The 27,643-nt window shown below is 27.8% G+C and overlaps 1 protein-coding gene across 1 annotated transcript in view; it reads left to right on the forward strand.

Annotated features, from left to right (window-relative positions):
* The window catches only part of LOC145835457 (dynein axonemal heavy chain 7-like), a 46,779-nt gene that overhangs the window by 15,951 nt on the left and 3,185 nt on the right, over positions 1-27,643 (forward strand). The window contains exons 22-74 of the mRNA XM_082943052.1: positions 376-506; positions 773-900; positions 1,450-1,583; positions 1,915-2,055; positions 2,175-2,387; positions 2,637-2,746; positions 3,089-3,257; positions 3,432-3,624; positions 3,935-4,040; positions 4,492-4,636; positions 4,976-5,176; positions 5,354-5,500; positions 5,759-5,908; positions 6,308-6,490; positions 7,474-7,659; positions 8,027-8,038; positions 9,109-9,246; positions 9,615-9,847; positions 10,063-10,249; positions 10,710-10,865; positions 11,189-11,286; positions 11,691-11,888; positions 12,242-12,461; positions 12,854-12,997; positions 13,283-13,452; positions 13,972-14,113; positions 14,391-14,558; positions 14,805-14,931; positions 15,353-15,471; positions 15,758-15,868; positions 16,240-16,425; positions 16,703-16,825; positions 17,029-17,145; positions 17,372-17,513; positions 17,904-18,024; positions 18,680-18,827; positions 19,232-19,372; positions 19,637-19,822; positions 20,158-20,321; positions 20,721-20,893; positions 21,129-21,301; positions 21,612-21,745; positions 22,335-22,479; positions 22,889-23,079; positions 23,560-23,723; positions 24,069-24,208; positions 24,496-24,603; positions 24,868-25,044; positions 25,187-25,345; positions 25,671-25,874; positions 26,174-26,335; positions 26,493-26,678; positions 27,043-27,180. Of these exons, the coding sequence (XP_082799178.1) occupies positions 376-506; positions 773-900; positions 1,450-1,583; positions 1,915-2,055; positions 2,175-2,387; positions 2,637-2,746; positions 3,089-3,257; positions 3,432-3,624; positions 3,935-4,040; positions 4,492-4,636; positions 4,976-5,176; positions 5,354-5,500; positions 5,759-5,908; positions 6,308-6,490; positions 7,474-7,659; positions 8,027-8,038; positions 9,109-9,246; positions 9,615-9,847; positions 10,063-10,249; positions 10,710-10,865; positions 11,189-11,286; positions 11,691-11,888; positions 12,242-12,461; positions 12,854-12,997; positions 13,283-13,452; positions 13,972-14,113; positions 14,391-14,558; positions 14,805-14,931; positions 15,353-15,471; positions 15,758-15,868; positions 16,240-16,425; positions 16,703-16,825; positions 17,029-17,145; positions 17,372-17,513; positions 17,904-18,024; positions 18,680-18,827; positions 19,232-19,372; positions 19,637-19,822; positions 20,158-20,321; positions 20,721-20,893; positions 21,129-21,301; positions 21,612-21,745; positions 22,335-22,479; positions 22,889-23,079; positions 23,560-23,723; positions 24,069-24,208; positions 24,496-24,603; positions 24,868-25,044; positions 25,187-25,345; positions 25,671-25,874; positions 26,174-26,335; positions 26,493-26,678; positions 27,043-27,180 (8,142 nt within the window). The remainder of the gene's footprint in view (positions 1-375; positions 507-772; positions 901-1,449; positions 1,584-1,914; positions 2,056-2,174; positions 2,388-2,636; positions 2,747-3,088; positions 3,258-3,431; positions 3,625-3,934; positions 4,041-4,491; positions 4,637-4,975; positions 5,177-5,353; positions 5,501-5,758; positions 5,909-6,307; positions 6,491-7,473; positions 7,660-8,026; positions 8,039-9,108; positions 9,247-9,614; positions 9,848-10,062; positions 10,250-10,709; positions 10,866-11,188; positions 11,287-11,690; positions 11,889-12,241; positions 12,462-12,853; positions 12,998-13,282; positions 13,453-13,971; positions 14,114-14,390; positions 14,559-14,804; positions 14,932-15,352; positions 15,472-15,757; positions 15,869-16,239; positions 16,426-16,702; positions 16,826-17,028; positions 17,146-17,371; positions 17,514-17,903; positions 18,025-18,679; positions 18,828-19,231; positions 19,373-19,636; positions 19,823-20,157; positions 20,322-20,720; positions 20,894-21,128; positions 21,302-21,611; positions 21,746-22,334; positions 22,480-22,888; positions 23,080-23,559; positions 23,724-24,068; positions 24,209-24,495; positions 24,604-24,867; positions 25,045-25,186; positions 25,346-25,670; positions 25,875-26,173; positions 26,336-26,492; positions 26,679-27,042; positions 27,181-27,643) is intronic.

Here is a 27,643-nt window from a genome sequence, read left to right on the forward strand (position 1 = left end):
AACGATCTGCTATGTACGTAGATAAATTAAATAAAGATGATAAAACTTTTAAAAAAGTATATAAATAAGACTGTAAAATACATTATTGATTTAAACAGGCAAATAGAAGGATTGTAATAAATAAAAACTTTTATAACAGTTTTATTAATATTTTAAAGAATAAAATTGAATATACAAATGAGCTATTTCCAATATATTTTGTTATTAAGTTGTTGTAAATAAATTATAAATGAGTAAATATTTAAATTAAATCTAAGAATTATATGCGTTATATAATCTCAAGTTATATCTATATTCTTTTAGCATGCCTCTCACAAGTTTTGAAAATATTAAGTATTAGTTTTTAGTATTTAAAATTAAAATTATATACTACAGGACAAACACTGCTTGGTGGTGATAAACATCGACAAAATGCTGGACAGACTAAAGAAATGTGTTGATTTGCTCGAACTTATATTGAAGGGACTTAATGAGTACCTAGAGCGCAAGCGTCTCTACTTTACAAGGTTTGTTCATATGTGAAACAGCACTGTACAAAAGTAACAAAAATTGAACCGCTAAAATGACTAACACTAAATTAGTTAAGAAATATAAGTTTTACATACAAGTTAAAAATTGTTTGTTTTACATGCAATGTTTTAAATGAAGTATACTAAATTTTTTTAGATGCTTTTTATATTGTTTGATATGTCATCAGTTTTTATCTATTTACAAGTTTTTACCAATAAAGGAAAATTTCAAAATATAATTTAAATGCCCAAAATATAAACAGATTTTTCTTCTTATCGAACGACGAGTTGTTGGAAATTTTATCAGAAACCAAAGATCCTACAAGAGTTCAACCTCATCTCAAAAAGTGTTTTGAAGGAATCGCCAAGCTTAACTTCACTGATATCCTCGGTTTGAACTACTAAACTTCATACAATTGTCATGAAGTTTTCTTATATCTATAATTTTCAATTAATCTATCAGAACTTAAAGGGTACTTACAGTTTTATTGTTGTACTCGCTTTAAATAGTTGAGATAGTACTTTAAATATCTATAGAATAAAATAACAGGAGGTTGTTTAATTTTTAACTAGTAGTTGTTAATTACTACTGTTAGAGCAACATCTAAATTATTAGTATTTTTGTGTTTAGTACTAACTTATTTTGAATAAAAAATTTTCGCTAAACTAAGAGTGTACTTTTGGTTTAAGCAATAATAATATGATAAAATATTTTTTACTGAAATAAGTTGTAGTATTTTGAAGAACTATTCCAAAAAAACTTATAATTTTAAAAGTATAATCAACATAAAACCGAGACATTTTTTGATAGATAGGAAAAAAAAAGTTAAAGTTATCAACAGTTTTATAATAAATATGCATTAATTATCATTACTTAAAATGTAAACTACCTCTCTTTTAGTATAAGTCGTTTTATTATATGCTAAATACACATGTTCAGATATAACTCACATAAGATCAAGTGAGGAAGAAGAAGTAGAATTAGTTGATCAGATATCAACAGTCAGCGCGAGAGGACAAGTGGAAAAGTGGCTGTTGCAGTTGCAAGACGACATGGTTAAAAGTATAAGACATGTTAGTTATTTGTAATAAATATCTAGCAATAAATAGCTCAATATTTTTTGGCTTACTTTAGAAACATACTATAATTGTTTTTCCAAACAAATCTTAACATTAATAAAAACAGTGAGTAAGTTGTTCGAGGTTCAATTATAAAGAAAATTTATTCTAAAACGTTCAAAGCTTTTAATATAATAGTTTTCTGACAAACAAAATGAATGTAATAGCTATTATTTATGTTGATAAGTACATAACATTTTTTAAATGTATAGTATAAGCTATTGGTAATCTTATTTTTTATATTCAGCATAAACATATAGATTTTTACAGTCGGTTATTTTTACAGGTGGTAGCGAAATCACTGGAAGCTTACAAAGTAGAACCGAGGACTGAATGGGTGAGAAACTGGCCAGGACAGGCCATCTTGTGCGTATCATCCAAGTACTGGACAGACAACATGCACCTTTCACTCAGAAATGGTCCTGAGGTATGTTTAGACATTTTGAAAGCTTTTCTTTTCAAAACGTCTATAAATTACAATTGATACAATTTTTAAGACAATTATTTGATACAATGCATCAACAATTGAAATTAAATTGTTTGTAGGCGATGGAGGCGTATTTGAAGAAGAGCAACAAAGACATCCAGGACATTGTGTATATGGTTCGCGGCAAACTGTCCAAGCAGAACAGGGTGACGCTGGGCGCCCTCGTCGTGCTGGACGTCCACGCCAGGGACGTCCTCCAGGACCTCATCGATCAGAGAATCGAATCCGAGCACGACTTCTCGTGGCTCTCTCAACTCAGGTACTACTGGGAGGTGAGATTTTTGCTGTTTAGTAAAAATGATACAGCTTAAAACTGTACTATTTTCTGATTTTTTTTTCGATATTTTAACTTATCTTTTATTAACTAGTTTAAACTATTGTAAGAATCGATAATAATGTTTTGCTAAATCATGTAAAACTCCTGAAAAAAGTATTAGTTGAAAACAAAGTTCTATCTTAACTAATTAATTAAGTAAAAAAAAGAATACCAGTTGTTATTATTTTTATTAAACACAATATAGGAGGGACATATGCAAACAAGAATGATCAACGCGGGACTTCCTTATGGATATGAATATCTAGGAAATACTCCAAGACTCGTTATAACTCCTCTCACTGATCGCTGTTACAGGTTAATTTTTTTTTTGAGAATAACTTATAGTGTTTAAAATGTGTCCTTTAAAAAGTTTATTAGTTACAATGTCCAAGTTAGTTATGCTGTGTTTTAAAGTAACCTTAAACATTAGCTAAGTTAAAAAAAAACACTTGTTAGAAATAATTAGTACTTTACATAAATAAAAAATATCTAATTCAAGCGTTCTTGAACTTGTGCTAGTTAAATTTTAGTTTACTAAAGTTTATTTTAAAAATAAACAAGATTGTAAGTTACTTACAGATATAATTGATTTAATAAGTTTTACTCAATTTATAATTTTTTTTATCAAACAAGCAAAACCCATACTTTTGTTAACAGAACGTTGTTTGGTGCACTGAACTTGTGCTTGGGAGGCGCTCCGGAGGGTCCTGCAGGTACAGGTAAGACTGAAACCACGAAAGATCTGGCCAAGGCTGTTGCTAAGCAATGTGTCGTGTTCAATTGTTCTGATGGTCTTGATTACATTGCTCTTGGAAAATTCTTTAAAGTTGGTTAAAAATCCATGTATCAAAGTTTTACTTAAGCTACATACAATTTTCTTTAATGGTTTAACTTTATTTTAGTGATAACATTGCTTTTGATATAAATAAAATCATTACACTTGTTAGAATCTAACAATAAAAAACAATATTTTTTCAAGTACTAATCATCCTGCTTACAGGGAGTGGCATCGTGTGGAGCTTGGTCATGCTTCGATGAGTTCAACAGAATCGATTTGGAGGTGTTGTCTGTCGTGGCACAGCAGATTCTCACCATACAGGGCGGTATCAGGTCAGGTTCAGACATCCTGGTGTTTGAAGGAACAGAACTGAGCCTGGATAGAACTTGTGCCGTGTTCATCACTATGAACCCTGGTGCGTTTCAAAATCAAAAAGTTTTATTATATTTTTAATAAAATCTTGTTTTAGATTAAGTTAATCATATATTTTTATATTGTAAAAGAAAAGTTTATTTTTTCTTGAAAAGTTTCGTTAAAAAACCTATCGATAATCTGAACCGCAGAGTTAGGCGCTTTATTTGCTATGAATTTAAAATTTAGATATTTCCTACACTATTATTTACAAAATTTCTACTCAGTAACAATTTCGGAATATAATTAAAAAAGTTTGTCTTATTTTCCTATTATCTTAAACTGTTTTCAACCAAAAAATTTCATATTTTCAGGTTATGCGGGTAGATCTGAACTTCCTGACAATTTAAAGGCACTTTTCAGACCTGTAGCTATGATGGTTCCTGATTACGCTATGATCTCTGAAATTGTTCTTTACAGGTTTGAAATTAGTTACCGGAGCAGTTGTTATTTTGCATTTATAAAACAAAATATAGAGTTTTAGTCTAGAACTTTTTTATGGTACCACTTATTTAATCTTTGCCTTCAATCAAACAAACATCATAAGTTTATTTATTTAAAGTTAAGTTCCATAGAATTTTGTTTGGCTATATTAAACTGTTTTTTTCATTATTTAGAAATGCCTAGCTTAAATTATATTCAATCTCTATAAAAAGGCATCCATTTACTTACAGTTAATAAAGAATAATAAAGTTTTAATGATAACAACTAGCTCTAAAGAAACAAATGAATGTTTCTAGGTTTATTTATTAGTTTCAACGTTTAACTTTGCTTCTTAATGTCGCTAAAGTTTCCTGTGTAAGGTCTTGAATAAATATGTTACTTAATAGTAAGCAAGAACAAAAAAAGTTAATAACATAATACTTTTTAGTTGTGGATTCATAGATGCACGTCCACTATCAGTGAAGATTGTGGCAACATACAGACTTTGCAGTGAACAATTATCTAGTCAATCTCATTATGATTACGGTATGAGGGCTGTTAAAAGCGTACTTACCGCTGCTGGTAACCTTAAAGTTTGTTGTTATTATCATAAACAAAGTTTTTTTGTAGCTGATAGAATGTGCCAACTATAACAAAATTTTGCCTTAAGCATATATATGCTTTTTCAATACCATATTCAACTTCGTGCATAAATAATTTTAAATGTTCATAAACATTTTATGATAACTTTTGAACTTTCAGAATTTTAATAATTAAAAATAACTTAGGTTAGAATTCTTGCTATAATCTTAATATTTAGTTTTCGATTTTAAAAACTTAGTATTAGTATAAAAATTACTTAAATAAATTACATTGACTTTTAAAACTACCTATTTATATTTATATAGTAACAAATCTTTTAATACAAACAGTTGGCTTACCCGGATGAAAACGAAGATATTTTGATGTTGAGGTCCATAATAGACGTGAACTTGCCCAAGTTCCTCGCTCATGATCTGCCCCTGTTCAGTGGTATCACGTCAGATCTGTTTCCTGGTGTCACTCTACCCAAACCTGATTATGGCGCCCTGTTGGAAGCAATTGAAAATCAATGCAAGAAACTTAATTTGCAGGTGAAATGTTTGTTTAAAGCTTGTTGGATTAATAAATATAAGCTAAAATTCATAAACGTTCAAGCTAAAACAAAAATAACGTTAAAAAAAAAATTAAGCTATTTCTTGTTTTTTTTTTTAATATTAACAGTGATTAATGTTTCTTTTAACAATTTTTTAAATTTCTTCTTTATTAAGATGAACGAGTTCTTTGTTATGAAAACACTGCAATTATACGAAATGATCGTTGTTCGTCACGGTCTGATGATTGTAGGTGAGCCTTTTGGCGGGAAAACTTCCGCTTACAGAGTTCTTGCTGGTGCTCTTGGTGAAATTCACGAAAAAGTTTTTTTTTCTTTAGTATGATTAAGTATGAGTTTTAATTAAAAGTAAAAACATGTTTTAGCTTTTTAACTTCAATACAAAACCATTTACTAATTATTGATAAGTTGTAAACTTTATTTAACGTAATTTTTTTAATACAAATTTAAACTATTGATTTATTGATTTTAGTTAAAGTTTTAGCAATATTATGTGTTAATTTTTTCTAAAAATAGTATAAAAATGTTCTATATAAGTTTATAACGTTACAAATTTTATTAGGGTTTAATGGAGGAAAACAAAGTCCAAATCACTGTAATAAACCCGAAATCAATCAGTATGGGTCAATTGTACGGATGTTTTGATCCGGTATCTCACGAATGGTCTGATGGTATTCTTGCTGTGTCCTACAGAGCTTTTGCTAGCTCCCAGGTTTCAAAAAATATTTAATACAAATCAAACAACTTACTGAAAAGTTAATATAGAACGAAAATAGCATAATAAAAAATGTTTATATTGTTTTCTTTTCTAAACTTTTGTTTGTTAGTTTGAGTTTAACACAACCTTTAGCTTTGATATAAGGTTTAAATTAAAATTTTAAAAATACTTTAACTTTAGTTTTATAAATAAATACTAAAAATCTAACATTTTAGGTAAAGTTCTTATAATTTTACAATAACCTTGAACAACTTGTACTGTTGTTTTTTGCCTATTATGTGTATTTGTTTGTTTTAAAAAGCACAATAAAGTTGAAGCTTCGATTGTATAAAAATGTATATACTTAGTTATTGTTTAGATACTTTAAAAATAAGTAGTTCTTCAAACCTGCAGACGCCAGACAGAAAATGGTTGATGTTTGACGGACCAGTAGATGCAATCTGGATTGAGAACATGAACACAGTGCTGGACGATAACAAGAAGTTGTGTCTCATGAGCGGAGAGATCATCCAGATGAGTAATCAGATGTCCATGATGTTCGAACCCATGGATCTCGAAGTCGCTTCACCCGCTACTGTTAGTTGATTTGAAAAGTAACTTTTTTTAGAATTTTTTTCAAACTTGAATTTTATTAAGTTTTTTAATTACATTAAAACTAAATCAACTGTTAAGCTTTGAAAAATTTTGGATGAGATAAAAATATATTTAAGAAAGTTATGTTTTTGCTTTTGAACTCATATCCTTAATATAAGAAAATTAAAATAAACTTACAACTTTAAGTTCTGATATACATGCATCATAATTTAATTTTAAGAGATTTGAAAAAATCTTTAGAAGGTATAATGAATATTTTTAAAATGTTTAAAAATCTAAGTTTTTGATCTTAATATCTCACACCTGCTTTTAAATTAAAAAAAAACATTATGTTGGTATAAAGTTGTACGTTTAACAATAATTTAAAGTTAGATTTTCGCTTGTTAAAACTATCGTATAATATTTTAAATGCGTTATTGTTAGTGTTTCCTAAATTGCATAAAATAAAAACTGCGTTTAAATACTAATTTAGAAGTATTTTACAATGTAATTCACAACTAAGTATCATAAAACAAAATTAAAAAAAAAATCGTTTTAAAATTTTCGGTATTTTCAAGTTAGCAAATGTTTAAGAGATATCTTGAAAGGGTTACAAGTTTAAAAGTTTTGTTTACATTTTTTATAAGATTAAACTTATACTACAAAGCATAATTAAATTATCAAAAAAAAAATTTTTTTGAAGTTTTGTATTTGTTAGTGTTCTAATTAAATAGATTATACGTATATTAGTTGTTTTGATGCATAAGCGTTGAAATTAATGTTTTTTAGCGCTAGTTAGTCATTAATCGCTTGTAACTTCTTTAACGATAAAGTTTGTCTGCAGATGTTTTTAAATATTTTAAAATTGTTACGCCGTGAATACAAGTAAAATCTTTATGCAATTGAAAAGTAATAAATAATGAAGAACATTTTAACTATAAACTCTTTTAATAGTTGTGTTTAATGCTAGTAAAAATTGTTTCCAGGTATCAAGATGCGGTATGGTGTACATGGAGCCCCACATGCTCGGATGGCAACCTCTCTTCCAATCCTGGTTGGATCTTCTTCCTCCTAAGATCTTCCAAGATGAAGACGTGAGAAGGTTCATTACCAAATTGTTCAACAGAATGATCCCTCCATTCCTACAATGGATCAGGAAGGGATGTGCTAGGGTCAGTTAAAAAAAAGTTAAATAGTATAAACTTAATTTAAGGTTTTCATTCTTTATAAGAAATGTTTTTTAGCTTAAGTTTTTAAATAGATTCTGAATAAATGCTAGTTAGTTTTTTTTATAATTATTTTAAGTTTTGAAATTTCAATTTGTAAAATTATATGTTACTTTACAAAGTTAGAGTTCTAATAACTTTATTTAAAACTTTTCCTACTCATTACATATAAAGCTTCATTTTCATCAAATTAGGTATTTATTGAAAATTTATTTTATTATTTTCAAAAATATGCTATACGTTTAATATATTCATATTTGTAATTAGATTCCCATTTTTTAATCATCAGTAAAACATCATTTCATTTATACAGGGTGACCTTAAGGTAAGATCATTAGTTAGCATGAAAAATAATAGCATTTAATTAGAAAAATTATTTAATTAGTGGTTGACAAAGTTGTTGTAATTTGTTAATGAAATAGTAATAATTATTTATACGTAGAAGTAGTTAGTTTGTATAAAATAAGCTATATAAATTTTAGTCTAATACCCGTTTAATTTTATAAAATAAGTAAAACAATAGTTTCTGCCTTAGTATAAAACAAAATGCAGCTGTATTTCTGATTTTTAGAACATAGTTTTTTTTTAATAAACTTAAAAAGGTTTTAAGTACAACTACTACTTTTAAAATACTTATGTTTAGGCATTTCGAAGCTATTTATAATACTTGAGTGTTGTTATATATTTTTAAATAAATTAGTCTATTTCTTTTGTAATTACATAGTTCTGTTAGAGTCAAGTTTAAATCAATTATAGGATCTTGTAAACTATCTTTTTCTATACAGTTTATGCATGTAAAACTTATAGTTTTCTAACTATCATACTAGCAAAATATCATGAATCAACTTAATGTAAATAACTTGTTTTTATCCACTAAAATGTTTTATACATTTTTTAATACAAGTTTAATTATAGCTTGCACATTATTTTATTTATCAATATAACTTAAATATAAGTTAATTTTAATAGCATTTTAAAATGAAATAAAATTGAAGACTAATAATGAGTATTTTTCTGAATTAAAAAAAAAAGTTATTTTTAAATAATAAATTTACGACAGCTATGAAAACTTTTTAAAACCATCTCTAGCTTCTAAACATTAAATCATTTAACAATTAGACTTAAAAAATAATTTTATTAAAATAGAACAACAACTGGTTTGTATATTTTATCTACTAAAGTTAGCCTTACAACAGTTTAAAATAAAACTTAGGTAAAACCTAATGAATTTATGTTTTTTTTATGTAGAACGTCAAAGTAACATTTTATATTTACTTTTATTTAGAAAAATAAAGATAGCTTTAAATGATTCTTTTTATACTATCACAAAGTTCATGTTTATCAAAATAACAAATCATACATATCCTACAAAATATTTAAACCCCACTTATATAGGAGTTATCACCGACAACGAATTCCAACTTAGTTGTTTCTCTGATGCGAATGATGGAAGCTCAGATGGACGACTTCAAAGATGACGAGATTGCCGATGATCTCATGAAAGATCCCAGCGTTGTTATTTCCAGAGTCGAGGTATTTATAAGAACTAATTTTTTTATTTGAGTATAATAAATCTAGGTCATGTATGATTTTGTTATACTGTGATTTTTATTGTAAAAGTATTAAATTATGTTCTAATTAAATAATTGTTGCTAAAGTATATACTTTTAAATACTTAAAAAAAATTTAAAGAATTGGATTTTGAGGTCATAAAGTAACAAGTTTTTGTTTAGTTAGTCTTTTAATATTTAAAACCACAAAACAACTAAAGTTCACAGAATCATACAGTTCTTAATTTATCTATGAAAAAGTTCAAATAAACAAAACACATTTACTTGTACGTACTGTCTATCAAGTTCAGCTTAATTTTTCTAGAACAAATGTAAATTTTAATTTCAAAGGGAATATTCAACTTCTCGTTCATATGGACGATCGGAGGCACAACTGACTCTGCGACGAGGGAGAAGTTCGACATGCTGTTCCGGGAGCTGTTGAGAGGAAAGCTCACTCCGGAAACCAAGCAGTCGTACATGATCATGGATGACGTTCCCGCTCCCCAGAAACCCGTCAGCGTCCCCATACCTTCCACTGATGACGTTTACTCGTGGAGATTCGTTCAAGAAGACCACGGAAGGTTAAGTAAAAGTAGTGGATTAGATGTGTTAAAAATAGAAAGTTGTAGAATGAAATAAAAAAATAGCTGATATGTTTTCTTTTGCTTGCTCTTTTAATATACGCATAAAACTATCATAAAATTATTTACTTTATAGAAATTCAGCTTGTTTTATATATCTAAAAGTAAAATTTCAAACTGATAAATATTATTACTGATTTTGTTACTTTAAATAGATGGGAGAAATGGAGTGAGATAGTAGATAAAGCGTCACCGCTTGACAAGGAGATGACATTCAATGAACTGATGGTGGTTACTGAAGACACTGTCAGATATTCGTACCTCATCAAATTATTTGTCACTCATCAAATTCCCTTGCTGTTAGTGGGACCCACTGGTACTGGAAAATCTGTTTACATCAACGTGAGTATATTAAGTTTTTGTATATTAAATTGTAACTTGGGACTATTTTAAGAGGCAGTTTAACTGTTTTTGTAGAATTGTAAATTGATAAAGTTTCTGAACACTCTGATTTAATTATTCAGCTTATTCAATTTTAGTGAAAATTTTACTTTTATTATACATTATCTGTCTATTTATGATGTAAAGTAAAACTTGAAAAAGTTCACAAATTTAGTTATGTAAAAAAATTTACATCAACATTTTAATTTTTGATCGTGTTTACCTCAGAAAGTTGAGATCAGTGAAATTTTTTTTTAATCTAATAACAAAAAGATATTTACTACAGAAGGAGAAAAAATTTTGATTTATGATTTAATTAAACTTTATAGTTGATAATTCGTAATTTAAACGTCTTTTTTTTACTTAGTTTAGATACGCAACATTATATATACATAAATCTGATAAAATATTGTTTGAACAGAACTATCTATCAAATGATATGGACAAACAGAAGTACAAACCGGTGACCATAAACTTTTCAGCTCAAACTTCTGCACAGCAAGTTCAAACTCTTATAATGAGTAAATTAGATAAAAGAAGAAAGGGTGTGTTCGGCCCTCCACTTGGAAAAAGAACTGTTAGTTGATATATAAAGTATTTGAAATGCGTTACAAAACATTTAAGAGCACATTAAAAGGTAGTTTCATTTAAAAGTTTAAAGTTAGTACTGGCATAAAACTTTCATAGTAATTTATAATTCGCTTAAAGTGCAAACTATTTGTAGAATTATTTTAGATTAAAAGTATTATGTGTTTGTTTTACTATTTATATCTTTTTTATTTCCGAATTTTTTGACGTTCCAGTTTGAATTATTTGTTTTTATTCTAAAACATTATAATTAATAAATAATTTAGAAAAACCCAATATTTAAAAAAAATAATTTTTACACACAATAAACAGGTGATATTTGTGGATGACATAAACATGCCGCAACGTGAAGAATATTACGCACAGCCTCCTATTGAACTGTTGAGACAATGGCTTGATCACTGGAACTGGTTTGTATAAACACATATGAATTTGTATCAGTGTTTCTTTAAATACTTGGCTTTTAAAGCCTTATCTTTATAAAAAATGTCTATTTGTTTTACAGTTTATTTTTTATGTTTTTAGTAACTATTCTATGTGTAGTTTTAAATTGTAATAGGATTTTAAGCTGTTGTAACTTAAGAAATTAGTTTAAACATGTTTTTTTTTATGTTAGGTTCAAAATAAACTCTTAATATTTTTATCATAATATTTTGTTAAGTACATAATGAGTCTTAGTTATCTTTTAAAAGCTGACAGAAAACACCAAATATTATAAAAAAGTAAACGTTTAAAAACCATAAACCAATTTGAAAATCGGAACGACCATTCTTTTTACAAAAATTGCAAGGATTAATAAGTTACACCTTGTCAGGTACGACTTGCAAGATTGCAGCATGATCCGACTGGTCGATGTGCAACTGATGGCTGCCATGGGGCCTCCGGGGGGCGGTAGAAACCCGGTGACACCCAGATTTCTCAGGCATTTCAACACTGTTACCATCAACGAGTTCCAAGATAAAACTCTCAACACCATATTCGGTGCCATACTAAAGTGGCACTTTGTAACCAAGTTTGTTCAATTACGTGTTATACTGTATATTTGAATTAGATAGTTTTATAATTTTTCTTAGTTAAGTTGTAGTCTGTGATGTTCTAAATTAATTTCTAGATGTTTTATTATGATAATATATTAAATATTTATGATCATAAAAAATTTGTTATAACATGATTTTGTTTTGTTTTAGGCAATAGTTAAAATGTTTTAAGTAAAAACCTTTTTATATATACTTTAGTAACTAAGAGTATATTTTTCATAGAATTTTAAACAAAACTTTTTGTCTACCCATATTTTTTTAATTTATAAAATATGCATGTGGATAATGACCCTAATACAAAAAAGCTTCATCTTAACCCATCGCACAGAAATCAGTTTACAGAGGACTTCAGTGAGCTGATCCCTCGCATAATACAAGCCACGTTGAGCGTCTACAAGGAAGCATCCATCAACCTACTGCCCACTCCCGCCAAATCTCACTACCTCTTCAATTTGAGAGACTTCTCTCGTATTATCGGAGGAGTGTGTCTCTCGAATACGTCATCTGCACTGACCACCGACGTCATAAAGAGATTGTGGTGTCACGAGGTTTACATTTTGATGTCAATTTTCAATTGCAATGAAAAATTGTTAAGTCAAATTATTATTTTAAAATTTATTTTGTAAATAAGTCAATTGAATTTAAAGTATTTCTTGAAAAGATTACGGAAACATATATATGGTTTTTAAGTATGCTGTAAATCTTTAATTAATGACTATAAAATATTAACTACATGAAGTTTAAATGTATATACTAAATGAATATATCTACTCAAATAAGTATATATAGAAATATGTTGTTTGCTATAAAGGTCTTAAAAGTATCTAAAATAATTTTGTTAACAGATATCCAATCAATCTATAGTACTTTCTTTGAATTATTTTATTTAAAACTTGAAATAGTACAACTTTTATAAATTTTACAATGTTTCTATTTGCAGGTGTTCAGAGTTTATTACGATAGATTAGTAGATGACAACGACAAGTCATGGTTGTTTACTCATGTGAAAACTGTTGTTGAAGATGTTTATCACACCAATTTCAATCACCTGTTTGAACACCTCGACTTTGATCAAGATGGAAATGTTTGTTTTTGATGTATTTTTGATTTAAACTTATTTTATTGTAAATTCTAAAATTACTAAAAAAGCAATTGTAGATGCTCTAAAAACATCATCATAAAAAGATTAAAACATTAATTGCAGTTCAAAACTTGTTTTTTTTCAATACTCAATGTTTACTAATATTTATAGTTTATTACTAAAGTAAATGTTTTATATTTTAAATAAAAAAGGTTTTTAATTAATAAAAAGAAGTTAATATTATTTCGAGTTTTACTTTTCAATAATTTTTCTCAAACACCATTCTAGGTAGTAGAAGATGATTTGAGGAGTCTGATGTTTTGTGATTTCACTCCGAGGAACGACCAGAAAAACTACGAGGAGGTGACAAATGTCGCTAAACTGAGGGAAGTTGTCGAAAAAAATTTGGAGGAATTCAACCAAGTTTCGAAGAAACCCATGAACCTTGTTATTTTTAGGTAAAAAGAAACTTGTGCTCATTAAATTTATTTACATTTAATTGGAGTTTTTTAATATTAAGTAGAGAACATTTTTACTTTTAGTAATAAACTAAAATTTCTTACGTATTTTTTATTTTATTTTAGTATTTAAAAGTTAGTTTACATCAAATACTGCAGACTTGATTAAAAACGTTTATTAAAGAAAATAAATATTAAATTTACACAGGGGTATTTTTTATGATTCACTTTCTTGCAATATATTTAATTAAGAAGTAGTTAGTACAATAAAATTAACTTTTTGTTTAGTTCTATAAAAGTTGTTAGACTTTCTGTGATTTTAAATAGCAGTTGAAATAAAAGTCAACTCTTTTTTATAAAAAATTCCAATACAGAATAACTCAGTTAGAATTTTTTCAGAAAATTTTTAGAATGTTTTATAAACATACAAACAAATTATAAATTTAATACTAAGTATGTATTAACAAAACATTTATTATTGACATAGATAGGGCTATTCTCAAACAACTTATTACTTAGGTTTGCGTTGGAGCATGTGTGCAAGATCAGCAGAATACTGAAGCAGCCGAAATCTCATGCATTGTTAGTGGGAATGGGAGGTAGCGGTAGACAGAGTCTTACAAGACTTGCTGCACAAATGGCCGAATACGAACTATTTCAAGTTTGTATAATTTAATTTTTCAGGTTTAATTTAAAAATCAGTAGTATTTGAAACAATGTGTCAGTATCAAACTTAAAAATAAATCATTATTGTGGTCTAATAAAGTTAGTTATCGTTGTTTAGTTTGGATTTAATTATTCCTATGATATTAGTTATTATTGAAATACTTAACCTGTCTTAAAGTCAATTTTTTAAATTAAGGTATTTTAAGTTTTATAAAGTTTAAGCATAACAAAATTCAAATTTATACATTATAGTTTATCTTATTTACAAACAGGTGGAAATATCAAAAGGGTACAGCACGCAAGATTGGCACGATGATTTGAAACATATTCTGAGGAAATCCACGGAGGGTGATCAATGTGGTACCTTCCTGTTTACTGACACGCAAATAAAACAAGAAAGTTTCCTTGAAGATATCAACAATTTACTTAATGCTGGAGAGGTTAGAAAACGTTTATCAAATAAGTTAGTTACAGCATTAATAATAGAATTTTAATTAATCTTTTTTACAATTTCCTTCAATTGTATAACTAAATAGATAAAATACAGCTTGTTAGAAATATATTTTGTTCTTAGTAAAAAGAATTGTTTTAAGCAAAAAAAAAATATATATGTTAAATAAAGTGAAAAGGATAACTTTATTACTTCAGTTTGTGTTTATAGAATTATACGAATACTTCTTTGAAAGGTACCAAATATATTTCCATCTGATGAAAAAGCAGAAATTATTGAAAAGATGAGGAGTTTGGATCGGCAGAGAGACAAGTCAAGACAAACTGACGGGTCTCCGAACGCTCTATTCAACTATTTCATTGGTTTGTTGTTGAACATGTATAGCATTTCAAAGTTTTAAGTGTTTTAAAGTATTTTTTAATATTTTAGGATAAAGTCTTAGAGCCTTTAAAACTAATTACTAGTATTTTTAGAATTTATACTATAAGTAACTTTGGTTACACTATTATTAATACTATTTAACGTTTAACTTTTAAAAATCATTACTATAAAGGATTGGTAATTTTGAATTATATTGAGTTTAGAAATTTATTCTTGTAGTAAAACAATCTAGTAATAAGTTTAGTACTTGAAAAAAAATTGTTGTAAAATTAAGTTATATAAAAATAGAAAATACACTTCTTTTTTCCGTATCATTGATAAACATTAATCGAGTACGAAATGTCCTACAAGAACGTGCAGTGATTTTTTACAATAATTTTTACGAGTATTGGTTTAAATCAGATCGTACAAGAGAACAACTTCATATTGTACTGGCAATGAGCCCCATTGGAGACACTTTTAGAGAAAGATTAAGAAAATTCCCGTCTCTTGTTAATTGCTGCACCATTGATTGGTTCCAGGTTGTTATATATTGTTTGATATAAAGAATCATATATTTTGTAAAATTAGTTTAAATCAATAAGAACTTACAAATTTAAACATGTTGTTCCTTATATTTTACTGATACTATCTACATACGCAAACTTTTTGACAAGTTGTTGATTGTACTTAAATAAAGTATACATGTTTCTTGCTAAAGCTGATCAAGACAGTTATACACATACTTGTCAAAAACTTAATTCGTGAAACAAGTGTGCATCATAGATGTTTTTTATGTTTATTCTTTAAAGCTATAATTTTCAACAGAGTTGGCCATCTGATGCGTTATCAGCAGTAGCAACAAGATTTTTAGAAGATGTTGAAATGAACGAGGATCATAAAAACAGCTGCATTGAAATGTGCCAGCATTTCCATGTGGTATGTTTTTTAAATGAACTAAAATGTTTACAAACAAACTAAATTAACTCTTAGTCAAACATTGTTTTATAGTTTTTTTAATGTTTTGATATACTTTTCTTGATATATTTAGAATTATTTTAATAAGCAATATTTACTTTTTTCTTCCTAAGTTTACAACATTAGTTTGTTTTTAGTATCCATACTCACAGATCTTTGAAAATATCAAGTGAAAGATTAAATAATTATCATAGTTATCAGTTTTTAAAATTTTTATTAAACTTATTCATTAGTTAGTTTAGTTCATACTTCTAAACGTTTCAGTAAGTATGTACTAAGTTTAAATTTTTAGTTATACCTCAATGTATTTCTTACTTTTGTACTTATCAAAGGCATCAAGAGACTTGTCAACTCGGTTCTACACTGAATTGCAACGCCACAATTACGTGACTCCGACTTCATACTTGGAGCTGATCTCGACATTCAAGGAGCTGCTCAGGAAGAAGAGACAAGAAGTCAACCAGATGAAGAAGAGGTACGAAGTTGGTCTCTCAAAACTCATGAGTGCTGCGTCGCAGGTTACTGATTTGTTACAAAATTACTTATATTTATCGTTCATAACTTTGTGTCTCAAGTTATTAAAGGATTTTACTACAAACTAAGTGGGCTTTTAAGGTTTGCTCATAACAAAAGTAATGTAAAAGTTTCAATTGTTGACAATGAAGAAGTGATGAAAAGTAACTATTAAGTAATTTATGAAATAAACTTAAATATTAGATATATTATTAACTAAAACAAAATATATATTTAAATACAACTTAATATATATTTTATTTAAACTTTATATATATTTAGGTAGCAGAAATGCAGACTGAACTCACAGAGCTTCAGCCATTGTTAGTTGTAGCTTCTAAAGAAGTAGACACTATCATGGTCAACGTAGAGAAAGAGAGTGTAGAAGTGTCCAAAATCGAAAAAGTTTGTCTAAGCTATTATTTTTGCTTACTTTCACACTAGTTGTGTAAGTTACCATGGGTCAATTTAAAACATGTTTATAAAAAAACATAGTTTGGTATGATATAAAAACATTAAGTTCTGTTTTAGTAGTATAATCTTAAAATTGAGTTATACTTACAGTAAAGGCTTTTAAACTTCGTAATTTTAATTAATGTAAATGAAAGGTGGTGAAAGCAGATGAGGCGGTAGCCAATCAACAAGCAGCAGGAGCAAAATTGATAAAAGATGAATGTGACGCCGACCTTGCGGAGGCCGTTCCAATCCTTGAATCCGCACTTAGTGTTAGTTGATATACAACATTAGTTATAAATTATTGTTCTAAACTAGTACGTACTCACTGAGCTTAACTTAAATGCTTATGACTTTGTAATGCAGTCTGACTATTTATGTAACTATTTTATTAGACCTTAAGTAAAGATTCCCCCTGTTATATCGTACTGTACGAAAACTTTTAAGTACAAGGTTTGTTTTGTTCTTCAATCAAACTTCAAGTAATTATTTTTTCAGGCGCTCAACACTCTTACACCGGCTGATATTACGGTGGTAAAGTCGATGAAAAATCCCCCAGCAGCCGTCAAATTGACCATGGAAGCCATTTGTATCCTGAAAGGTGTCAAGCCTGAAAAAGTTAACGATCCTTCTGGTTCTGGTGAGAAAAAATACTATTTTCCTCAAAAAGTATTTTGTTTAAAGCTATGGTTTAGTCACGATTTTAACTAAAAAGTTATGTTAATTCTACAAAGCAACTATGAGCCAATAAGCTTGTTTTAATTTATAAAGTTAGCAGAATTAAGGTAATAATTTGTTGTTATTAAAACTAAGTAATTCAAATTATTTGCAAACTCTAGTTAGTTTCTAAATTAAAAGTTGTTCATCCTTCAACTTCCTTTATTAGTTAAACTTATATATGTTTTGTTTAAACGCATATAAAAATTAATATTTTTTGTTTTTTTATTGAAGAAAAAACATATATTATAAGTCTCAAAATTTAATAAATATAAATGAGTTCACACCAATAGGTCTCAACAATTTTTTTCAGGTAAAAAAATTGAAGATTATTGGGGACCTTCAAAGAAGATTTTAGGAGACATGAAGTTTTTGCAGTCTCTTCAAGAATTCGATAAAGACAACATTCCAGCTGCTTACATGAAAACTATTAGGTATAGTTTAAACTTCTTGTTAATTTTAGGATTAAAAACAAATAATACATAGCTGTTTGCAAGTTTGTTAGTATGTTTTAGTCTAAACTTAAGCCTTAGTTTAGATTTACTCTAATTCGATACTAAAATGTTTTAAACTAGTTATAAATACAGGGTTGCCAAAAATCTTTGAATCCTGGAAAAACCTGGAATTTGACAATTTAGACAAAAAAAAAATGAAAAACTTGGATTTTTGAACAAAAATTACTAAAAAACAGGAGAAACCTGACATTTATAACTATATTTACATGTGAAGTAACAAAATTTCGTTCAGATACAAAATATCCATCATAAAGATAAGACATTTTTAGTATCACTTAATTTTCTTTCTATAAAAAATATGTTTAAAGTAGCTTTGCAATACCTATTCAAAGTTGTTATACTATTGAAGGCGGTTTTTTTTTTATCTAAGTTTAATTTTGTACTAAGAATAGAACAAAAATTTTGTTTTCTAAACTGGATAAAAATTACAAAAACTTTTCGCAACCCTGTAAATAACTGTGTTGAGTCAATAAACAAATTTTTCCTTAAAAAAAATCTTAAATTTTACGTTAATAAAGACTTTGTTACTAGCTCTCAAAACAGCAACAATATATAATAAATACTTTGTTTACAGGAAGAAATACATTCCGGATCCAGAGTTTGTTCCTGAGAAGATCAAGAATGCATCAACAGCTTGTGAGGGTCTTTGTAAGTGGGTGAGAGCTATGGACTCTTATGATAAGGTTATCAAAGTTGTCGCTCCCAAGAAAGTTAAACTAAAGGTAAGAATTTATGTTCCTGCTAAATTGTTTAAAAAAAAAAACTGAAACTTTTGATTTATTTTATCTTAAACTTCATAAAATTAAAAAGTAAACTGGTCATTTAAAACTGTTCAGTTATTTAAAAACACTAAAATTTATTTTTTTTATTTGTAACAGATTTGTTGTGATTATTTATGGTAGTTTTACCTCCCAAGCTGAGTTTTTTAAAATAGTATTGAACATAAAATAATGTGTATAGTTACATTAAAGCTTATAGTTGATTGCTATCTAATGATTAGTTAAGAAAATTTAAGCTAACAGTCTTATCATTTTAAATGCCTTTTTTTAACAAATAACTTGTATTACTCTTTTATTATTGAAAACATTTTTTCTATCAATAAATGTTCATTAAAACAATCAAACAGGCAGCAGAAGCGGAATTGAACGAGGCAATGACGGCTCTTCGTAAGAAGCAAGATGCCCTCAAGGAAGTTCAAGACAAACTGCAAGCTCTCAGGGACAATCTTGAACACAACAAGAACAAAAAGGCTGACCTCGAAAATCAGGTTTGTATGTTGTTCAGTATTTTTAATGGTTTGTTGGTAAACGAATAACTAAGGTACTTTTATATCTTAAGCTTCTTCCTTTTCTCTTAATGACATAAATATATCACTGAGAATGGATAAAGTAAACTACTAACTGGTTCATACAAAACTAAAATTAACAATACATAAATTAACAATTTTTTTTTTAATAATTTATTTTAGGTAAGGACTGAGACAGCTTAAAAAAAAACTGTAATTAAATAAAACTAATAATATTTTTACTAGGTCGATTTGTGTAGTAAGAAATTAGAGAGAGCCACGCAGCTGATAGCTTCGTTGGGAGGTGAGAAAGCAAGATGGAGCGAAATGGCGAAAGATCTAGGAGTTACTTACAATAATCTCGTTGGAGATGTACTTGTTTCATCCGGTGTTGTTGCATATCTAGGTGCTTTTACTAGCAAGTATAGGGAGGTATGAAACTAGTTTATCCAAAATTGAAGATTATTTGTTTGAAGACGACTTGTTTCAATTAATTTTACGTTAAGATTTTATTTAAACTGTTTAAAAACAAAAATGTATTACTTAAAGTTTTTTTAAGTTTTTTGCTACTAGTTAAGTAAGATTTGAAAAAAAAAGCGTTTACTTTTTTAACTCATAGAAAAATTTATATGTTAAAGATTTTTTACTTAAAATTGTATAAAAGTTTTAAATGTAGTAAGCCTTAAGCAAACTTTGTTATGAAAACTCAACATTGTATATTTTCAACGCTAGTATATCAACAATATACAAGTGTATTATTTGTTTAGGATCAAACACACGCGTGGCTGGATAGTTGCAAGGAAAACAAGCTACCATGCTCAGACAACGTGACATTGCTGAATGTCCTCGGTGAACCGGTCAAAATTCGTCAGTGGAACATCGCAGGTCTGCCCACGGACAGCTTCAGTATTGAAAACGGCATCATTATATCGTGAGTTTCATTTGTCGAAAATGAGAAAAACTTAATGTAGTTATACAGAATTAAAAAATTAAAAACTTTTTTATAATGTTAATTAAGGTGATTGATAAAACAACCATGTTAAACAAAATTTTGGTCCATCAGTACTATTTTTTTTCCACTAAATGTAATAAAATATATTAGAACAATTATATTATTATTAAATTACTTAACTTTAATATCTGTTAAAAGGTAATTAAATCCAGTATAAATTACTTTAACATATATGCTTTTTGGTTTATAATCTTTAAATTTCTTAAGATACTTAATATTTTTACTTTTTTTTTTTTTTTGACAAATCAATTGTTTGAGCTTCTAAAAAAATTGTCAAACTATCAAATTTCACTAACTTATTCTCCATAATCACGAAAGAAACGCACGAAGATGGCCACTGTTGATAGATCCGCAGGGGCAAGCAAACAAGTGGGTGAAGAACATGGAGAGACCCAACAATCTTCACGTCATCAAGCTCACTGATGGGGATTTTGTGAGAACTCTTGAAAACTGTATTCAGTTCGGCACCCCTGTTCTCCTTGAAAATATCGGTTTGTTGAATACAATAATATACGAATTACGTTTGAGTTTTTGTTACGAGTTTTAAAAGAGAGTTTTTTTTTATTCAACTTGAAAAACATAACTAGAATATTAAATTCATGTCATTTAACATATAAATTATAAAGTTTGTAGAGAGTTACAATTTAAAAAGCAAAAAAAAAACTGTAATATATATAGTGCAGTATTTTGTACTACAAGTGATCAAAAAACAAATATTCAAAACAGGAGAAGAATTAGACACTTTATTAGAGCCACTTTTATTGAAGCAAACATTTAAACAATCTGGAGCAATTTGCATCAGATTGGGAGATTCTACGATTGAATATTCCAATGACTTCAGATTCTATATAACCACTAAACTGAGAAATCCGCATTACTTACCCGAAACTTCTGTTAAAGTTATTTTTTTATTATTACTATTTGAATTAATTTAAAAAATTCTCTTTCTTCTTCCAAACTTAAATAATTAAATATAGAATATATAAAGTGTAGTCTGTAGCATCTTGTTTGTTTCTATTGTTACTTATAAATAAATTTTTGTTTTAGTTCAAAAAAAAACTTTAATCATTTTAAAATACAGTCGTTAAAAATTTTCTTAAAAGCATTAACTTGTTTTTTTCATTTAAATAACTCAAATGAGCTAATTAAATAGCAAAGTATTACGGTTTATTTATTTAGATTAGTCTTAATGTTGTTAAAAAATTTAAGGTGACTCTATTGAATTTCATGATAACATCGGAGGGTCTTGAAGATCAGTTGTTAGGGATCGTAGTTGCCAGGGAGCGACCTGAGCTTGAAGAAGAAAAGAATCAGCTCATCTTACAATCCGCTCAAAATAAAAAGTGATTTTACTTTTTTTTAATTTTATTGATTATAAAAAAGAAAGTTTAAAGTTTAAAACTTTTTATTTTAGAATTACTGGGTACTTTATGGTGATTAATTGACTCCTACCAATTAAAAATGTATCTGCCAAAAATAAACAAACACTAGTATGTTAGAAATAATATGAAAATATATAAGTTTGATTATTAAAATGAGACAACTACAAAAATAAAATTGAAAACTTTCAATAAACAATTAAAGCTAATTAGTTTTTTATGAGCGTTGCTATCGAAAATAATATTGTTTACCCTTCTAGCTTAGCTTAAAACATTATTTAGGTAAGTTATGGTTTTTAGATTCAACTGATTCTATAAAATTAATGATTTAAAGCATTCAAATTTTTTTGTATAGTTAAACTAGTGTAAAAAATCATTCTAGAACTTGAGATATACATTTAAACAACCCAATTCAAAAAAAAATTAGAAATATATATTGTAGCTATTTGTAAATTATATGAAAATATATAATTTTTATTTATAAAATAAAAAATTTTAAACAGGTAAAATTGAATAAGTTCAATAATTATTAGTTATACCTTATTTCTTTCAGACAATTAAAGGAGATAGAAGACAAGATTCTCGAAGTACTTTCTTCGTCAGAAGGAAATATATTAGAAGACGAGACAGCCATTCAAGTTTTGTCCTCATCAAAAACTCTTGCAAACGAAATTTCTGAAAAGCAAGCCGTTGCAGAAGTTTGTTGAGTAAACTTAAATAAAACTTAGTTAAATATAAAATGAATTATTTTAGTAATCGCAGTGAAGTACCAAAAAGTTTTATTTTTTAATTCTTTTGTTCCTATGTGTGTTTTTAAAATTTTGTTTTATTTTCCTAACTATTTTCCTGATAAGAAAAAGTAAAGATTATATGACATACTAAATTCAATTTATAAAGCTTGATTCATATTAAATAAAATTAAGCTAATAATTAAAAACAAACTTTACGTCTAAAATTCTTTGAAACTTTAACACTTTAAACAAAAATAAAACTTAGGAATTTTTTTTTTTTATTTGCTCTAACAGTTTATTATCAAGTGTGTTAGACTAGTTTTGATACTAATGAATAACTCTTAAAACATTAATGTTAACTTACTTCTTTATTCAGGAAACAGAGAAGAAAATAGACGCAGCTAGGATGGGATACACAAAGATAGCAGTCCACTGCGGTATCCTTTTCTTCTGTATTTCGGATCTGGCATCCATAGATCCCATGTACCAGTATTCACTTGTCTGGTTCGTCAATCTGTTCTGCAATGCAATTGAAAATGCCGATAAATCTGACGATCTTAAAACTAGGTTTGTTACTTTATTTTGTGTGATTTCTGTAACTGACGTATAAAGTTTAATACACATTAATACTAGGTTTTAAAAGTGTCTTAATAGTTTTAATTAAACGAAAAACAACAACAATTTCAAAAAGTATGTGGTTTGAATATAATCTTGTAAAGCTTTTAGAACTTAATTCATACTAATGTTTAAATGTTTCTTTTAAGTTTACGGTTATCAGTTTTTTTAATAACAATTAATAAAAGATACTCCAAGTTGTTAGTACATTAAAACGTTGACTACATTCAAGGTTACTAAATTTAGGGTACGAGTACAAATCTTTTAGAGATCAGTAAAGTTTTCAAAGCAAGTCTAAGTCATATTTTATTGATAATGGTTTAATTATAAGAATTATAAAAATTATTTGTGTAAAAAGTCTTATATAAATCAAAGTTATATTTTGTAGATATTTAAGACCCTTTTTTTTTTTATTATAACTACGTTTTCCAGGTTGAAAAATCTACAAGATTACATGACATACTCTTTATACTGCAACGTGTGTAGATCTTTGTTTGAAAAACACAAGATGTTGTTTTCTCTGCTTTTGTGTGTTGCTTTGCTAATGCACGAAGGTAAGGTTCACGCTGATGACTGGAGATTCTTGCTCACCGGAGGTTGAATATTTTTAATTGTTTATTCTTGAACAGCATTTTAAAGTTAAACTTTGTTTATGTTGAATGTATTTTTAGCTCCATTGAGTTTTAATGATTACATTTTTTTATACAATTTTATATTATTTTACTAGTTTGGTTATTATGGTACAATTCTTTATAGAAATTTCAGTATTATCTCTGTAAATAGAGCTTGTTGAGTTGTTAAATACCAATTAAGAATGTATGTTTACTATTATATTAGATGTTTTAAGTTTTCTAAAAGTTTTTGTTATAAGAACTAGTTTGTTTAAATTTTTTGATAACAGTCAACAATTGGTTTCTTGTTATAATTGATAATATTTAAAGGTGTTGGTTTGGACAACCCGTATTCAAATCCAACTCACTGGCTTCCACAAAAGTCCTGGGATGAACTGTGCAGATTGGATAACTTTTCTGCTTTTACCGGAATAAGAAAAAGATTCCTTCAATTGAAAGATACTTGGAAGGTTTAAAGTTTATTAGGAAACTTATTTTTTACTGACTTGTTTTAGTACTTTTTAGCATATTTGAACTTATTTCAAGTTAAAGTTTTTGAAAGTAAAAAGTTTTTTTTATAAAACCATTAATGATACTGAAAAACTCACAAAATTAAGTTAAATAAACTAAAATATAACTCCAATATATACTTATTCTCTTCAATCGGAAAACGATTAGTTTTAATTATTTGCATTTAAAGTTAATACAACTATAAAACTGTTTTTCAATCAATAAAACATTTGTTTTTTCTTTTCAGATTTATTACGATTCAAACGAGCCGCAGAAGCACCCACCACCTGAACCTTGGGCGAGATTAGATGAATTCCGCAAGATGATGATTCTCAGGTGTCTCAGACCTGATAAGGTATCTTATGTGTAATATGATTTTTTTTTAAACTGATTTCATATCTCTATAGCCCTAGTGACTAAATTGATCATACTTTAAAGCTGTTTACAATTATTTATTCAAAAATATTTTATTTTAAGTTTATTTTCAATATGATTAATATTTTTAAGTAAACAACTTAAATTACATAATATTTGTTTTTTACTTAAAAATACATTAATTTGTATGTTATCGTTGAATATTTTTTTTTCTTAGTAAGTTTTATCAAGTTATTCTCACCAGATAACACCAGCGGCAGTGAACTTCATAGTGAACAATTTAGGAGTGAAATTCACAGAGCCGCCTCCGTTCGATCTTCCGAATACATTTGCAGATTCCACGGCTACATCTCCTCTTATCTTCGTTCTTTCACCGGGAAGCGATCCCATGGTAGCACTACTGAAATTTGCTGATGATCAGGTTCATGTCTACTTGTTATCCTATTTATAAGACTAATTATTTGATTAAAAGTATTTTTGTATTAAAAGGAGTTTGAAACTAGTATCAATTAGATAGTCTTTTTCCAAAAACTTGTTTTTAATTTAGTTTATCGTTTTAACAGGGATTCGGATCGAAGATGACATCGTTGTCACTGGGACAAGGGCAAGGACCAATAGCAATGAAGATGATAGAAAGAGCAATAAAAGATGGAAGTTGGGTCGTTCTGCAAAATTGTCATCTTGCAACTAGTTGGATGACTACACTTGAAAAGATTTGCGCTGTTAGTAAACTTCTCTTATTTTTTAATTACTAATTCTTTTGCACTAGTTTTTATTCTATTTTCTTTAACTAACTAGTTGTTTACTCTTAAATAGGAAAAACTGATTTTAAGAAATTTTGAGGTAAAAAATAATACCAAGAAAATGTTTTGCATGTTTTTATAGTTTTATATGCAAACTTATACGTACAGTAAATTATATATTCAGTAATGCAAGTTTAGAAATGTTAGCAAAAATATGTTTTGAAATAGTTTGACAACAACAACAACAAATGTTTAAAGGATTGTTAGTATATATTTTGTTCATAAATTATTTACTTTATATCAGGAAACTTTGAATCCTGAAACGATTCACCCGGAGTTCAGATTGTGGCTGACTTCTTACCCGGCCCCTCATTTTCCAGTCACAGTCCTCCAAAACGGAGTTAAAATGACCAACGAGCCTCCCAAGGGTCTCAAATCCAACATCTATAGATCTTACCTGAGCGATCCCATCTCTGATCCTGAGTTCTTCACTTCATGCAAGCAACCGGTTTGTTTTCACATAGCTACTTATTAATGTAGAAATAGTTTATAAATTTTGTTGTTTTGTATAGTAAAAAATAATGTTATATATTACAATTTTTAATAACAAGTCGAAAAATCATTAAATAAATGTAATGTAAACACATGTTTAAAAAACCATAAGTTCTAGAATCTAAGAGATTTTGAAACTATGCTTTTAAAATAAGTTCAAAAACAGTAAAGTAATAAATGTGCATTTCAGTATGGGTTTAACTAATCATAAGTTAGTATCACTTTATTTAAATTAAAACTAACGCTATTTTACAGCAAGTTTTCAGAAGATTATTGTTTGGATTATGCTTCTTCCACGCTTTGGTTCAAGAAAGAAGAAAGTTCGGACCACTGGGTTGGAACATTCCTTATGAATTTAATGAGACTGATTTGAGAATTTGTACTCGGCAACTGCATATGTTCCTTAATCAATATGATGTTAGCTTCGATTCATTTGATAAAAAATCACAAATGAAAAATTGTACAAGTATTGATAATCTCCTTATTTATTGTATAGTGCTTACTTTTTTTTTTTGTTTAATTATATAAAAAGACAATAGTTTAATGAAATAATAATATCTAATTAAAAATTTAGTTTGTACCTCTTGTGGCGATCAAGTACCTGGCAGGGGAATGTAACTACGGAGGAAGAGTGACTGACGATTGGGATCGGAGGACACTCAACACGTTGTTGGAGAGGGGGTACAACAATCAGGTTGTTGAGGAGGATTACTGGTGCTTTGACGAGGGCAACGAGTACCCGAGACCTCCCGACGGTGATGTTAGTTTCATGTGTAAAAGAATTATTTGATGTTTTTCACTAATTAATTGCAACATTTTTTGAAGATTGGTTAATAACAAACCTTCATTTAGAAATACTTAAAAATAGTAAGTTTTAAATAATGTTGAGTTTTATGTATTTTTACACAAAGTTATAGATATGAAATGTTAGGCTAGTTTAAGGAAAAATAAGATAAGATTTTTAAATGTTTTACTAAAAGTTAATGTTGAATTTTTAAACCTTATATAACAAACTGATTTTTAACCTCTAATATATTGCTGTAGCACAATTAAATCTACTTCCAGCCAGCAGTTTTAAATCAGTACAAATGTCACGTACAGAAATAACGGTTTATACTTCACAGTACGACGATTACTTGAAGTCCTGCAAGAGTTTACCAGTAGTTGCGAGACCGCAGGTATTTGGAATGCACGCGAACGCAGATATAGCGAAAGATATGAATGAAACCACCACCTTGTTCAACTCCATTCTGCTTACTTTGGTTTGTTAACTATACGGAGTTTATTTTAAATACTATTATCAACTCAAACAAACTTTCATAACAGCATTATTTAAAATAAAGTGTTAAACTGATGTTCGTTTCACTCTAAATTTTTTGAACTGCTTTCAAAATTATTATAAAATTTTGTACTTTTACCAATTATAAGTTTAAAGGTTGTAAAGTTATTAATATTTAAGTAAATCGTATTCAAATTAAATGATTATTTTGCATCCGTTAAGTTTTTAGAAGCTACGTTAAACTAATCACGGAAAAAAATTATATACATAGATAAGTTTTTGAAATTTAATGTTATATAAAAAGTAAAAAGTACTACTAATTGCACTTGGTCATTTAAGTTGTTGATCTCAGAGAGTTAGTAATTTTCTAAAAATATATGATTTATTCTTATTTACTTGTAAGTTTTAATAATGTGTAAAATACTATCAGTCTTTCCAACATCTCT

The sequence above is a fragment of the Thalia democratica genome, chromosome 5 (genome assembly GCF_965202585.1).
Source record: "Thalia democratica chromosome 5, ktThaDemo2.hap1.1, whole genome shotgun sequence".
NCBI classification, from domain to species: domain Eukaryota; kingdom Metazoa; phylum Chordata; class Thaliacea; order Salpida; family Salpidae; genus Thalia; species Thalia democratica.